Below are 13,020 nucleotides of genomic sequence, written 5' to 3'. Positions count from 1 at the left end.
GCTACTGATCTAATGACCCAGTACGTTTACGGGCTGTCAATACTAATAATAGCTGTCAGTTATGGAGTAACTAGCCAGTCCTAGGCAATTATAGGACACACATCTGTCGGTAATGGTCAGTAACGGGCTGCATCGGGCCAGTGACCATTCCGGTAATGACCCGAACACGAACGTCGTTATTTGAATTAAGGTAAGCTAACCTACCCCCGTGCACCCGACTCCATTCTAGATCCGCAAGTGAATATTTAACTTTGTATTAATTTGATAACATGTAAACAAGGTATTTCCTCCTTTTGTTCGAAATTCAACTGTCAAGGGACTGCGGCTCATTTCACCTTGAGAAAAATTAAATGCGTTCTTCGTTATAGTTGAAAAAACAAACACGCACGCACGCACGCACGCACGCACACACACACACCCGTTGTATATAAATCTTATCATCAGATAACTAGTCGTACAAGGGTGCTAATGAAAATCAAATCAACACCACTTTCGCTACCTCCACCACTTGTCTTCGCGCACGTGGGGTAAGGTCGCACAAATGCTACGTGACGCTGGCTGGGAGACGTGTGTCATTAGCCACTTAAAGTAGATCATATTTGTTTTACAAACAATCACTATTACGCTTCGGAATTATTCGCCGTTATATTTTAATGATGAATGATTATCCAAATAACACTGGTTAGAAACAAATCGTGCAAGAGTTATATATCTCTAAAAATAGAACTAACTTCAATGGTCTGTCCATTAAGTTGGACTAGGAATAAAAACACGGCGTCGCGTTCTTTGTAATAACCTCAATGTCGTTAATTCATAAAGCCTGGGATAACGCGAGTTATCAATCTAAAATGAACACGATAAAAAGGGTCATTTATGGCACGGCACTGTAATCAATATATGTACTCGCTGCCATTCTTACTACATACAGAAACTATAATATAACTGCACATAGTCATGCTTTTTTACAAATTTGCATGTAACGAGTGTTTAAAGTACATCAGATTCAGTCGTTTCCAAAGCAGCAGTGTGGGTACACTGGTCGCCGACAGGCTCCATTCCATCCAGTGCGCGATAAATGATGTGTTTCAGTATGATGAACGCCATATTATTAACGACCTCGTCAATTTCTACTTCGTCTTCGTAGTTTTTCAATGGGAATATATTGTTACGAGATATGCCGAGCAAAGACGAAGCAGTGTCCACAGCCTCTTTCACATCACTGTTCTTGTATACACGGGAAGCATCTTTGCACAATTTGTCCACTTTTGTAAGAACGACGACGCTTGGAATCCCTGTAATTTCAAAGTATTTCTTTTTTCTGATAATCAATAATAATGTTGCATTTAAAACATCACATCGAATGCAAAGGGAACTCAGTCACTTGAGCAAAGTTTGTCGAAGATGATGTTAAAGGCCAACTATATATTACGTGTAATGCCTTAATAAAATATTGAATTGAATGTTTAATGTGTTCCCTTGTATCGCTATTAGAGAAACGCAGTTATGTTGCCCTTGGTGATTCAAGGCTATAGTTATTGCCCTACGGTACAAGACAATCTGATATGAAACTTATTACAACAAAAAACACACACTAAAATCTACCTTTCTCTTCCATCAGTTCCTTTTGACTGACAATTTTCTTAAATATTCCACGTCTGTCATCTTCTAGATCTGCTGCTGCAATCACAAACACTCCACATCTGACTTTGTCCCCCGGCTTTGGGCTCACAACAAAGTCACCAGAGTCCGTCTGGATGTGCTCCCGGTCGGAAAACTGTTCATAAAAGAGTTTGTTAACTTGAAATTAAATGCTTAAACTTTTAGTTTTTAACACGATGTTGTTGCTAGCATCCTATCACAAAAAGGATAATCAAAATAATCTCTTGGTCAATACTAAATAACAGAACAGAACAGAACAGAAAATATATTAAGACGTATCAACAAAGCATCGTCTTTATACATATAGGTACAAATATACTGTTGCCAGGTGTCAAAATATATACTATGAATTCTTTAAATATATTTATATAAATAAAAGGCATGTTCTGAAGCTATAGACGACAGATAAATAACCATACAAGTATTTCAAGTTAACAAAATTAATGCAGTGTGAAAAAAAATCAACATTCGTTTTTATTATGGGGAATTGAATAACCTGTATATATATATATATATATTTCAATTATTCCAAATTTGTGTCAAATATTTAAATTTTCTGTCTTGTCAGCTATAGAGTCAGTTATTTATCAACGTAAACGTAAAACGTAATAAACATTGAAATAGCATTTCATAATAGATTTTTCGTAGTTAAAAATAACATCGATACATGCATAACATACTATGATAGTATATAGAAATACGTTGTTCTTTTTCAGTCCTATTATACCTTATACCTTACTATTAATACCTTAAAATTCTCTTTAATGTGGCCATCCAGTATGTAGTTGCACTCGATTGCATCAGGTCCGAAGTCCTCCGAGTATCCGGAAGTGTCACACAGTCGGATTGGTAAGCAATATCCAAAATTCGTCCGAGGAATAAACGATGTGTACTGAAATAGTGCATTGCAACGCGAGAAGCAAATTCGAATGGTTTTGCAGTATGTGAATAGTAAGGAGCTACTTAAAGTTTCACTCTCACAAATATTGTCAGTTTTGACGCTTTTTATTTTTTGTCTCATAATCAGCTTATTTTGGCATCAATGTTGTCATTTCAATCATATTCGACACCTCACAATCGAACAGACCTCAATTGTTTGGTAAACTGCCGAAACTTTCATTTTTCTATTAGATACTCTTTTAGCCATAAAACACATGAATTTTGTTTAACGTCAATTGGATAAACTGCGATCTGATCTTTAATCAGCAGTCTTATATCACTGGTTTCCAGAGATTAACGAACGCATTGGCTCATTCAAAGACGAAACAAGTTGTCAAAACGATCAATCTGTGAGAGTGCAGCTTTAATGTAAACACAATTGAATACATATATTTATTTTACATTTATTTCATTTGAATGCGACCCAGTTTTCATCTACGAACAAAAGTGTATAAAAATGGATTGATCAACATAAACATGAGCGTGACATAAATTAATATCAAGTAAATGTCTACATGTATGATCTTTAAAAAGGACGGGCAGCATTATGGTTTTGACAAACAACAACTTCAAGCACTATCTTTTTTGGCATAACAGCATTTTTCAGTATTAGAGTATCAACATGAACTGTAAGATATTATCTGTAAACGCTGTGATTTATTTATGTATATTGTACCGTACATTAATGTGTCCCTTCTTTGTGTATAAATTTAAAAGCTTTAAAGCGGTCCGTATATCAATGTATTTGAATAAAAAAAACAGTTTGTATGACGTCAGCGGTCTAAATCATGTTTTTAGTCGGTCCGGACCCCGCCAAAAACATAACATGGACCGCTAACTTCATATAATATGGACCGCTGACGTCATAAAAACTGGTGAGTGCTGCTTGCAATTTTCACAACGACATTGTTGTCGCAAGTAAACACTATTAGATGTATTCAATAAAACACATCAAAAGCGAAAGAAATATAACACACCACTTCAGGTCATATGGCATTATAAGGACCGGACAGTCAGCCACCGAAGGTGAATGGACCGAGGCGTTATGGTGGCTGACTGGCCGGTCCTCATAATGTCATATGACGCTCAGTTGTGTGTAATATTTCTTAAGTAAACATCGTCAATGACCTTCTAGATATTACACGTATGTAAATACATGTTGAATATATCTACACGCACGTTTTTAACGCATTTGATCTTACCCTTCTTGTGACACTGTTCCTTCCAGTGCCACAGATAGCCTTTTGTACAATCCGCCCCAAAACTGCCGAGCAGCAAGTGTTGATAAAGCTCGATTTTCCGCTTCCAACTGGACCCAGAAAAAGAATCCGGATTTCAGATCCCGATTGAACTTTATCTAGTTTCAGTGATGATATCTCGTCAATAAAACCATCCACTGTCTTTGAAAAACGGAAGAGATAATATATCAGTTGATGCCACAAGCCGATGATGTGTAGTTACCTACTTATCGTACTGGTAACATATATGCTCACACATTTTCTTTTAAATCAAAGCAGGGGGGTATCCAGGATTTGGCGTAAGAGGGGCATACTTTAGAGGCGCAACGTACGTGTCCCTCCTCCATTAACTGAAACCAATGCTTCTTATGTGGTTATGAGAGTTCGGCTCCCCTTGACAGGTTTGGCTATATTAAGTCGAAAATCCTGATGCATTCTAATCAAGTATTTACTCCGATTTTAAAATAAAAAAGTTCACTTCGACACTTTAAGTTAAGAGCGCGCGCGCCAGAGGCGCCACACGGCCACTTAAATCCGCTACCTAAAATAGAACACCCCGCTACTTCATAAACTTCATGTCACCTCTTTCCCTCAACGAATATACCTCGACCCAGGCATAGACAATCATGTTCCCTTATGGATATGCTACTAGATATGTTGGAGTAGAATAATAAATAAAATGATTAAAATCTAACCTCGTCGGAGATGTTCCTCCACGTAGTGTCAATAGCTTGTCTTGGTTCTATACCATGAAAACATTGCATGGCGCCATTAATGAACATACAATACAATAGCCGCAACAAAATCATATATATAGCATCTTTTCAACAAGAAATAAAATGTTTATTTTGAAATGAAATATATGTACATGAACGTCTCTGGTGCCAATTTGAAATATTACATTGGTACAAAATACTGATAAACTCAAATTACCTGTAACTAGGTATACTTCCATTTCAAGAACTGTCATATTGTTATTGCAAACATCAGACCTGCTTGTACCTCTGCATTCAAACGCGGAACCAAATGATTTCATTGAACCGTTTAAGGCAAACACATGTCCACCAGTACACCCAATTGTTTCTGTAAAGGTTGAGAGATCATCACCGTTTTTCCCAAAAGATGGACCTTGATTATCGTTGTAGTAAATTGCATTAGTTTTATCCTTGACTGGAAACTTATTGGCCGTAGCCTTTCCATCAAAATAGAGTTGAAACAAAAAAGCGGCGTTGTCTTGTATTTCCCGGCCATAAAAATGAGGGTGTTTTGAAAGACTGACACTTGTATAGCCTCCGAATACCGACCCTTGTGTGTTGTAAAGCACGGTCACAGTCGGCCCCTGATTGTCGCACCGCTGGTGAAATGTGGTAGGGCTACACCCATCTCGAGAGATGCTATGTATCAACGTAAAGTTTTTTGGTCCTGTTCCTATCCATGCCTCGAGTTGCATCATATCCTCCTCTTTCAATCTCCCAGGCATTGTGGGGTATTTCCTAAAACATCAGTGAATATACAATTGAAAAGTTGACTGTACATACGCTTCCGATAAAACAAAAATTCGATGTACATTTTCAATGTATTTGAGCCCTTAATTATATTGTTTTAAGCCATTTTTAGGTCATTATCAAACACATTTTAAATTGCAACTTTGTAAACAAACTATCCCTAACTATTGCATATCGGAATACAGTAGATTGAGATGTTGCAGTATAAAAACATTATATTAATCACTCTAACACGATTTTACGCGAGAGTGTGGTCTTGTATTTTGGGAGAAACTAGAGTACACGGAGAGCACCCACATGTCCGGCTTGGTGACCACATACCAAACTCACATTAGCACAGGCCGGGAATCAAACCCGGGTCGCCCAGGTGAGAAGCGAATGCGCTAATCACTGCGCTAACAAGTCAAGTCAAGTCAACACATTTATTCACTCAAATTCATGCACAACATGAAAAAATTGAGGTAATTGATAAAGATAATACATTTCAGCTAACCGAACAAACCATTTACTTTGGTGACAGGGCATGTGGTGCAACGCCTAAGAAAATACCCAAAGGACTTACAAAACACCGTCATTGGAGGAATAATCAATTTTGGCGACGATGGAACACATTTTTTTAGCAATACCTTATTAATGACTTGGAACCAAATATATTATATAAACAAACATTATACGCTGTGGTTTAATAGAAAGATGTTTAAAAAATCACGTAATTTTAGAATGTTCGTGGCCTCGCGACATGAAAAATAGTCCACCATATCATGGTTTAATTAGTGGCCTCGGATTCAGAAACACCAGTTTAAAGTCATTTTTCATACATCACCAATTTGCTGAAGACTCCATTTTCATCAATAATGACATATACATTTATTCTATATTCGGGCAATTTTCCACATTTTATAAATGGCTTTATACTGGCGTCAAATTTGTATCAATTATTTGAAACTAGTTGCTTCTATAGTATCGTCGATAAGTGAAGCATACGCCACAAACAGCAAAGGGTGGAACCAGGAATCGACGCCAACATACAGGGGGTGTAATTTAGGGGAGCGTCCTCTTGACGTGCGCCCCTCACTCAGATCAGAAATTTAAAACGGGAAAAATATAGGCCGTGGGGTGTCGCGGTACTCCCCAAATTAACTTTTATGGACATCGGTTAACATTAGCGAAGGTTGCATCATTCATGAACGGAAAACGAAAGTAGGTTAATATTGAATAAATCATTTCTTACACCATCTTAACGTTTGGCAAACGTCACTCAAATACAAAGGAATAACTATGTAACAAATAATACAAACTAATTAAAACGATGACACAAACTTAATTTGTCGCATATCATTTTTTAATTGTATTTTTCGTACTTCACACCTCCTTCTGCGTAGAAAAAAGGGGAGTTATTACTATCTCCCGGGACCTGGGACTGATAATCAGAAAAAAACGGGACTTATGATATCCGTCCCGGTCGGGACTGACCAATAAAGAATATACATATATATGCCGGGATCGCTACAGTCGGGACCTTTTCCCCGGGACGGAAACAACAAAGTGATATATCCCGGGATTGCTACGGCGTAAGCTCGGTGGTTAAACACCCGCTTCAGAAACAATAAAGTGATTTATCCCGGGACCGCCCCGGAATCACGGTGATAAAACATCCGCTTCGGATGCGAAGGTCCCCGGATAAATGCGGGACTGTTTCACACCAAAAGACGTGCAATATGGTAGCAGTTGCTCGCTTGCCTGGCGTTAAGCATTGGAAGGTAGTACAAAGAAGCTTGTAGTACTTAGTACTGGGTCAACTCACAGGTTAAAAAGTTGTTTCCTGTGTTAACACATTTACTTTGACCGCTCACTTATAATCATTCTTTGTCCATTTTATACTACAACTGGTAATACTGTTTGAGGTGGGGGTTTTTCTCAAATAAGTTTGATCCTTAAGGTGTCAAACATTGACCAAGTTCATATGCAATTGCCTGACCACTTATTCTCAAGCATGTTTTACCCCTCCCTTTTCAAATGCGTATAACATCTCCTTTGATTTTCGCAAACAATCATATTGTTTTATTTATTCTAGAGTTAAGGTCCATAAACTTGAAATTCTTCGCAAAATTCACTTTAGTAGACAATGCCATACAATCAGGACCATTTTTCGATTACATCCCTTCACCAAGCAATGTTTGACTAGCAATGGCACACTGATGACAGCTGCATTGTACTGTTTTGTCTATGTTATTACAAAAATGTATTACAGAACAGAACATAATGTTTATTTAACTTAAGCATATACAGCTCATCGTTTTAAACACAGAATGAAAACAATGAAAAAAGCATGCATGTGATAAATAAGTAATGCATGTAACAAGTAAATAATGCATATGGATGTTTTGGTAACTACACCAACAATACATATGCTATAGATCACGCTTTGGCAAACACATACAAAACATCTCTAACACATGGGGCACCTACTCCAACCGGCTCCTCATGTCCCTCGTGCACGCCTTACACACATGTGGGTGTGGCCATTCGGAACTTTTCGTGGCCATTTTCCATCGAGAACAACCTCGGACGTATGCCGGTTTATCAGTAGAAACAGATCGTAACATTTTAAACAATACTACTAAATAATAGTAGCGTTTTAACGTATATTGTGTATTATTTAGTTTAAATTGATTGCCATTGAAGAGTATGATTGCATAAATAAGATTCCCAACAGTAAAGTCGTAACGTTTAACTACATACATTTTGTAATTGAAATCTCTACGCGATCTTTTGCATTGTAGTGAAATGTAAAGATTACTGGTATTCTTAACCGGCCATATACACATATATACAGGTTCGATAACCTGCTGCATTACTACAAAAATAATAATCGTCTTCCGGGAGAGACGTTAAATAGGGGTCCCATGTGACAGAGCTGTACACTGGTGCACGTTAAAGAACCGGGGAAGCTCTAACCTGTGTAACAATCTGTATCTGCACTATGTTCCAACCTAAAATGACTAACACTCTCATCTGAGCACTCGCCGAATGGCACCCCTAATTAAGTCTACTGCAAATAGTAGTGCTTTGTTTCTTTTTACATTTTTTCTAAAATTACTCCATGTGTTTAAAGAACATCAGATTCGGTCGTTTCCAAAGCAGCAGTGTGGGTACACTGGTCGCCGACAGGCTCCATTCCATCCAGTGCGCGATAAATGATGTGTTTCAGTATGGTGAACGCCATATTATTAACGACCTCGTCAATCTCTACCTCGTCTTCGTAGTTTTTCAAAGGAAATATATTGTTACGAGATATGCCGAGCAAAGACGAAGCTGTGTCCACAGCCTCTTTCACATCACTGCTCTTGTATACATGGGAAGCATCTTTGCACAATTTGTCCACTTTTGTAAGAACAACAACGCTTGGAATCCCTGTAATTTCAATGTATGGCTTTTTAGTTTTTACTGAGAACAATAAACAACACCGATGTTGCATTTAAAACATCACATCGAATGCGAAGGGAACTCAGTCACATGAACAAGATTGGTAAAAGATGATGTTAAATCCAAATAAAATCTTAATGTACGCCTAAATAAAATATTGAATAGAATAATCAATGTGTGACCTTGTATCGTTATTTAAGAGAAACGCGGCTACGTCGCCATTGGTGATTGAAGGCTATATATATTGTCCCTTTGGTGCATGACAATCCGAAATGAAATTTATTACAAAAAACATTCTTTAAAAATCTACCTTTTTCCTCCATCAGTTCCTTTTGACTGACAATTTTTTTAAATATTCCACGTCTGTCATCGTCTAGATCTGTCGCTGCGATCACAAACACCCCACATCTGACTTTGTCCCCCGGCTTTGGGCTCACAACAAAGTCAGCAGAGTCCGTCTGGATGTGCTCCCGGTCAGGAAACTGTTCATAAAAGTGTTTGTTAACTTTCAATCAAATGCTTAAAGTTTCATTTTTTAAGACGACGTTCTTGCTATTATCCTATCACAAAAAGGATAAGCAAAATCATCTGTTGGTCAATACTAATTAACAGAACAGAACATGTTATCAAGACGTGGATCGACTTAATACTCATGTGTATACATATATTCTTGCCACGGGTGTCTACAAATATAATACAACTCATAGTTAATATAAATACATGTAAAGTGAATGTTCTAATGGTATAAACTACATATAAATAAATTATTATAAAACATGTATGTGTTTTTGTTCACAAAGGCAGTGAGAAAAATCAATGTAACTTAGTTCCATTAACTTGTATTATTAGTAATTGAATGTTTTCATTATATATTTACAAATATCCAAATGTATGTTGAAGTTGAAACCAGTTATTTATGAAACTGAAACACCGATGGGTTAACATAGAAATGACGTTTCATATAGGGTTTTCGTGGTTGAAAATAACATCTACATATTCTGTAAAATAACATGTACGATTAATTAATATGATTACACTTTATTATTTTGCGGCCCTATTAAACACCTTAAAATTCTCTTTAATGTGGCCATCCAGTAAGTAATTGCACTCGATTGCATCAGGTCCGAGGTCCTCCGAGTATCCGGAAGTGTCACACAGTCGGATTGGTAAGCAATATCCAGATTTCGTCCGTGGAATAAACGATGTGTACTGAAATAAAGCTTTGCAATGTGAAAGCAAAGTCGAATGGTAATGCAGTGTGAGAACATAAAGAGAAACCCAAAAGCAGTAAAGTTTGATTTATAACACATCTATTTCATTTTAAAGGCATTGTTTAAGGAATGTTTGGCATGATAATTCCCTGCTGTGCACCCCTCGTTTATTGTACTGGTCTGACAGCAGGTGTCATTTCCTGTGTATATGTTTATTGGTTCAGGGTCATTTAGAGTTGATAATCTCATAATACCTATCGAATTCTTGAACATACAATATATTTGAATTATTAACAATTTAAACAGACTATAAATATGTATATATAACTGATATATTTCAATCTACTTTAAATGTAATATCCATTTTATGAGGCATCATGTATAATCATATTAATGGGCTATTCTATATAGCATATCACATTATTCTTATTCTAAAGCATTGTTATAATAATCTGATTATTATTTGAAAAAGTAAACCTAAAAAATAACATTAGCTTATCATTATATCATTTCTATAATACAACCTCCAGAACTGCACAGCAGATCTTATATATGATAGATAGCAGCCAGCAATTATGATAAAGATCAATACACATAAGTTGTGTACTATACACGGATATGTTTTTTTAAAGTAGACTACCAGCAACAACAACCTTATTTGGTATAAGGTCTTTTGAGGTATAAAAGTATCAACATCTACTGTAAAAACTATCGGTAAACGCTTCAATTTATTTAATTATGACTCCACATCGGCCATCACCTTCTGGATATTTATTTACCCGCATCTTGAATCTATATCAACAAGCACCGTATCTTGGCATTTACTTACCCTTCTTGTGACACTGTGCCTTCCAGTGCCACAGATAGCCTTTTGTACAATTCGCCCCAAAACCGCGGAGCAGGAAGTGTTGATAAAGCTCGATTTTCCGCTTCCAACTGGACCCAGCAAAAGAATCCGATTTTCGATCCAGGCTGATCTTTATCTAGTTTCAGTGACGATATCTCATCAATAAAACCGTCCACTGTCTTTGAAAAAACTCTGATAATAAATCAAAGGATGACACAAACCAAAGGTTTGGCTATATCAAGTCTGGAATGGGTGAATTCTGATGCATTCTATATACATTTTTTTACTGCTATATTTTAATAAAAAAAGTTCACTTCGATTTTTTTAAAGGCAGCCATGCCTTCAACAATTTACCTGATAACACATATTATTACAAGAACATCATGTTCCTTCATTGAACATATTATTACCAGAACAACGTGTTCCCTAATTGAACATATTGTTACCAGATCATCATGTTCCCTCGAAGAATATATTGTTACCAAAACGTGTTCCCTCATTGATCATACTGTTACCAGATCATCATGTTCCCTCAAAGAATATATTGTTACCAAAACGTGTTCCCTCATTGAACATATTGTTACCAGATCATCATGTTCCCTCAAAGAATATATTCTTACCATAACATCGTGTTCCCTCATAGAATATATTATTACAAGAACATCATGTTCCCTCGAGAATATATTATTGTTACCAAAACATCAAGTTGCCACATAGAATTTATTATAACCATAACCACATGTTCCCTCATATATAAGAATAATAAATAATCTTACGTCGTTGGATATCTTCCTCCACGAAGTGTCGATGGCTTGTCTAGACTCTAAATAAAACATTGCATAGCGCCATTAATGCAAATATAACACAATAACACCGTAAATAAAACATGTATATAACATTTATCAACAAATAAAATGTTTTTACTCTGAACTAACATATATGAACGTTTCTTCTGACAATTTGACACGTGACATATATGACATACTAGTATGGTATATGGCATAAAGCTCAAATTACCTGTAACAAGGTAAACTTCCATATCAAAAACTGTCATATTGTTATTGCAAACGTCAATTGTGCTTGTACCTCCGCAATCAAACGTGGAACCAAATGAATACATTGAACCGTTTCGCAATATTCCCCGTAAACGTTGAGAAATCCGCACCTTTTTCCCCAAAAGATGGACCTCGATCGTTGCCGTCGTAAACTGCATTATTTTTATCCTTGACTGGGAACTTATTGGCTGTAGCCTTTCCATCAACATAGAGTTGAAACAAAAAAGCGGCGTTATCTTGTACTTGCCGGTAATCGTAAAAAGAATCCCGTGAAAAACTGACACTTGTATAGCCTCCAAATACCGACCCTTGTGTGTTGTAAAGCACGGTCACAGTCGGTCCTTGATTGTCGCACCGCTGATGAAATGTGGCAGGGCTACACCCATCTCGAAAGATGCTATGTATCAACGTAAAGTGTTTTGATCCTGTTTCTATCCATTCTTCGAGTTGTATCATATCTTCCTCTTTCAATCTTCCAGGCATTGCGTTTTTTTTTCTGAAAGGCATTGTCATTTAAAAGTATTGAATATACCGTGGCATTTTATGGCTATACATATATACTATTCATTTCTTGATTGTGACATTCACTGTGAGAAAACAATAGTTAATGTACCTTTTCAATGTAAATAAGCGCCTATTTTCCTGCATTCTCAAGGCCATTTAAGAACACATTTTAAACAGCATTTTTGTAAACAAATTAACCATAATTATTGCATATCAAGTCAAAGTTTTATTAGCAAATTCAATTAGAACATTGCCAGTACACAAAGAACATACGAGATGGCATTAATGACAACAAAATAGAGTGAAAATATGAGATCATTTTTACAACATTTAATCTTAAGGAGAAAAGTATGAACTATAACTATGCATGCAATGTATTTAGACATGTTAATTATGCTAAGCAGCATTTCTTCTATCCGTAGCGAATGATAAATAAGTAGCAATATTATTCAATATTTTATCATTATTACAGGACATCAAGTTATTAAATTTGGTCATATTAGGCCAGTGAATATAATACCTGGGTATATATTTTGTACGTAAATCCAAATAATGAGGACACACTAATAAAAAGTGATATTCATTTTCTACCACATTCATATTACATTTATTACCTTTTCTATCTTCTCGGTTTAT

At 36.4% G+C, this 13,020-nt stretch overlaps 2 protein-coding genes across 5 annotated transcripts; both read right to left on the bottom strand.

The window, feature by feature from the left end:
* Nucleotides 1-851: 851 nt before the first annotated feature.
* Nucleotides 852-6,724, bottom strand: LOC128223022 (interferon-induced protein 44-like). 4 transcript variants are annotated; one of them, XM_052932261.1, is made up of 7 exons: nt 6,573-6,724; nt 4,770-5,329; nt 4,532-4,578; nt 3,801-3,998; nt 2,408-2,551; nt 1,603-1,774; nt 852-1,292 (listed from the first exon to the last, which is right to left on the bottom strand). In XM_052932261.1, exons 1-7 carry the CDS (start codon nt 6,575-6,577, stop codon nt 988-990), a joined length of 1,431 nt encoding a protein of 476 aa, XP_052788221.1. In that variant the 5' UTR covers nt 6,578-6,724; the 3' UTR covers nt 852-987. The 4 variants fall into 4 exon arrangements, with proteins under 4 accessions (XP_052788221.1, XP_052788220.1, XP_052788222.1 ...); XM_052932260.1 differs by having other exon boundaries at nt 6,662-6,714; XM_052932262.1 differs by having other exon boundaries at nt 6,640-6,705.
* Nucleotides 6,725-8,450: 1,726 nt separating this feature from the next.
* On the bottom strand, nt 8,451-10,763 carry LOC128223423 (uncharacterized). Its single transcript, XM_052932704.1, has 3 exons — nt 10,758-10,763; nt 9,078-9,249; nt 8,451-8,755 (listed from the first exon to the last, which is right to left on the bottom strand). Exons 1-3 carry the CDS (start codon nt 10,761-10,763, stop codon nt 8,451-8,453), a joined length of 483 nt encoding a protein of 160 aa, XP_052788664.1.
* Between the last annotated feature and the right edge of the window lie 2,257 nt (nt 10,764-13,020).

This window comes from Mya arenaria, chromosome 17, assembly GCF_026914265.1.
Source record: "Mya arenaria isolate MELC-2E11 chromosome 17, ASM2691426v1".
In the NCBI taxonomy this organism is placed as follows: domain Eukaryota; kingdom Metazoa; phylum Mollusca; class Bivalvia; order Myida; family Myidae; genus Mya; species Mya arenaria.
The sequence above is the reverse complement of the archived record's forward strand: the minus strand, read 5'-3'. Positions and strand labels throughout refer to the sequence as shown.

Bases quoted from the DNA above. Each gene is read 5' to 3' on its own strand.
- LOC128223022 (XM_052932260.1), bottom strand. The intron at 4,579-4,769 runs GTAATTTGAGTT...TTCATGGTATAG, and splicing joins GGAAGTATACCTAGTTACAG to AACCAAGACAAGCTATTGAC. The intron at 2,552-3,800 runs GTAAGATCAAAT...GCACTATTTCAG, and splicing joins GGAACAGTGTCACAAGAAGG to TACACATCGTTTATTCCTCG.
- LOC128223423 (XM_052932704.1), bottom strand. The intron at 8,756-9,077 runs GTAGATTTTTAA...TTGAAATTACAG, and splicing joins GGAACTGATGGAGGAAAAAG to GGATTCCAAGCGTTGTTGTT.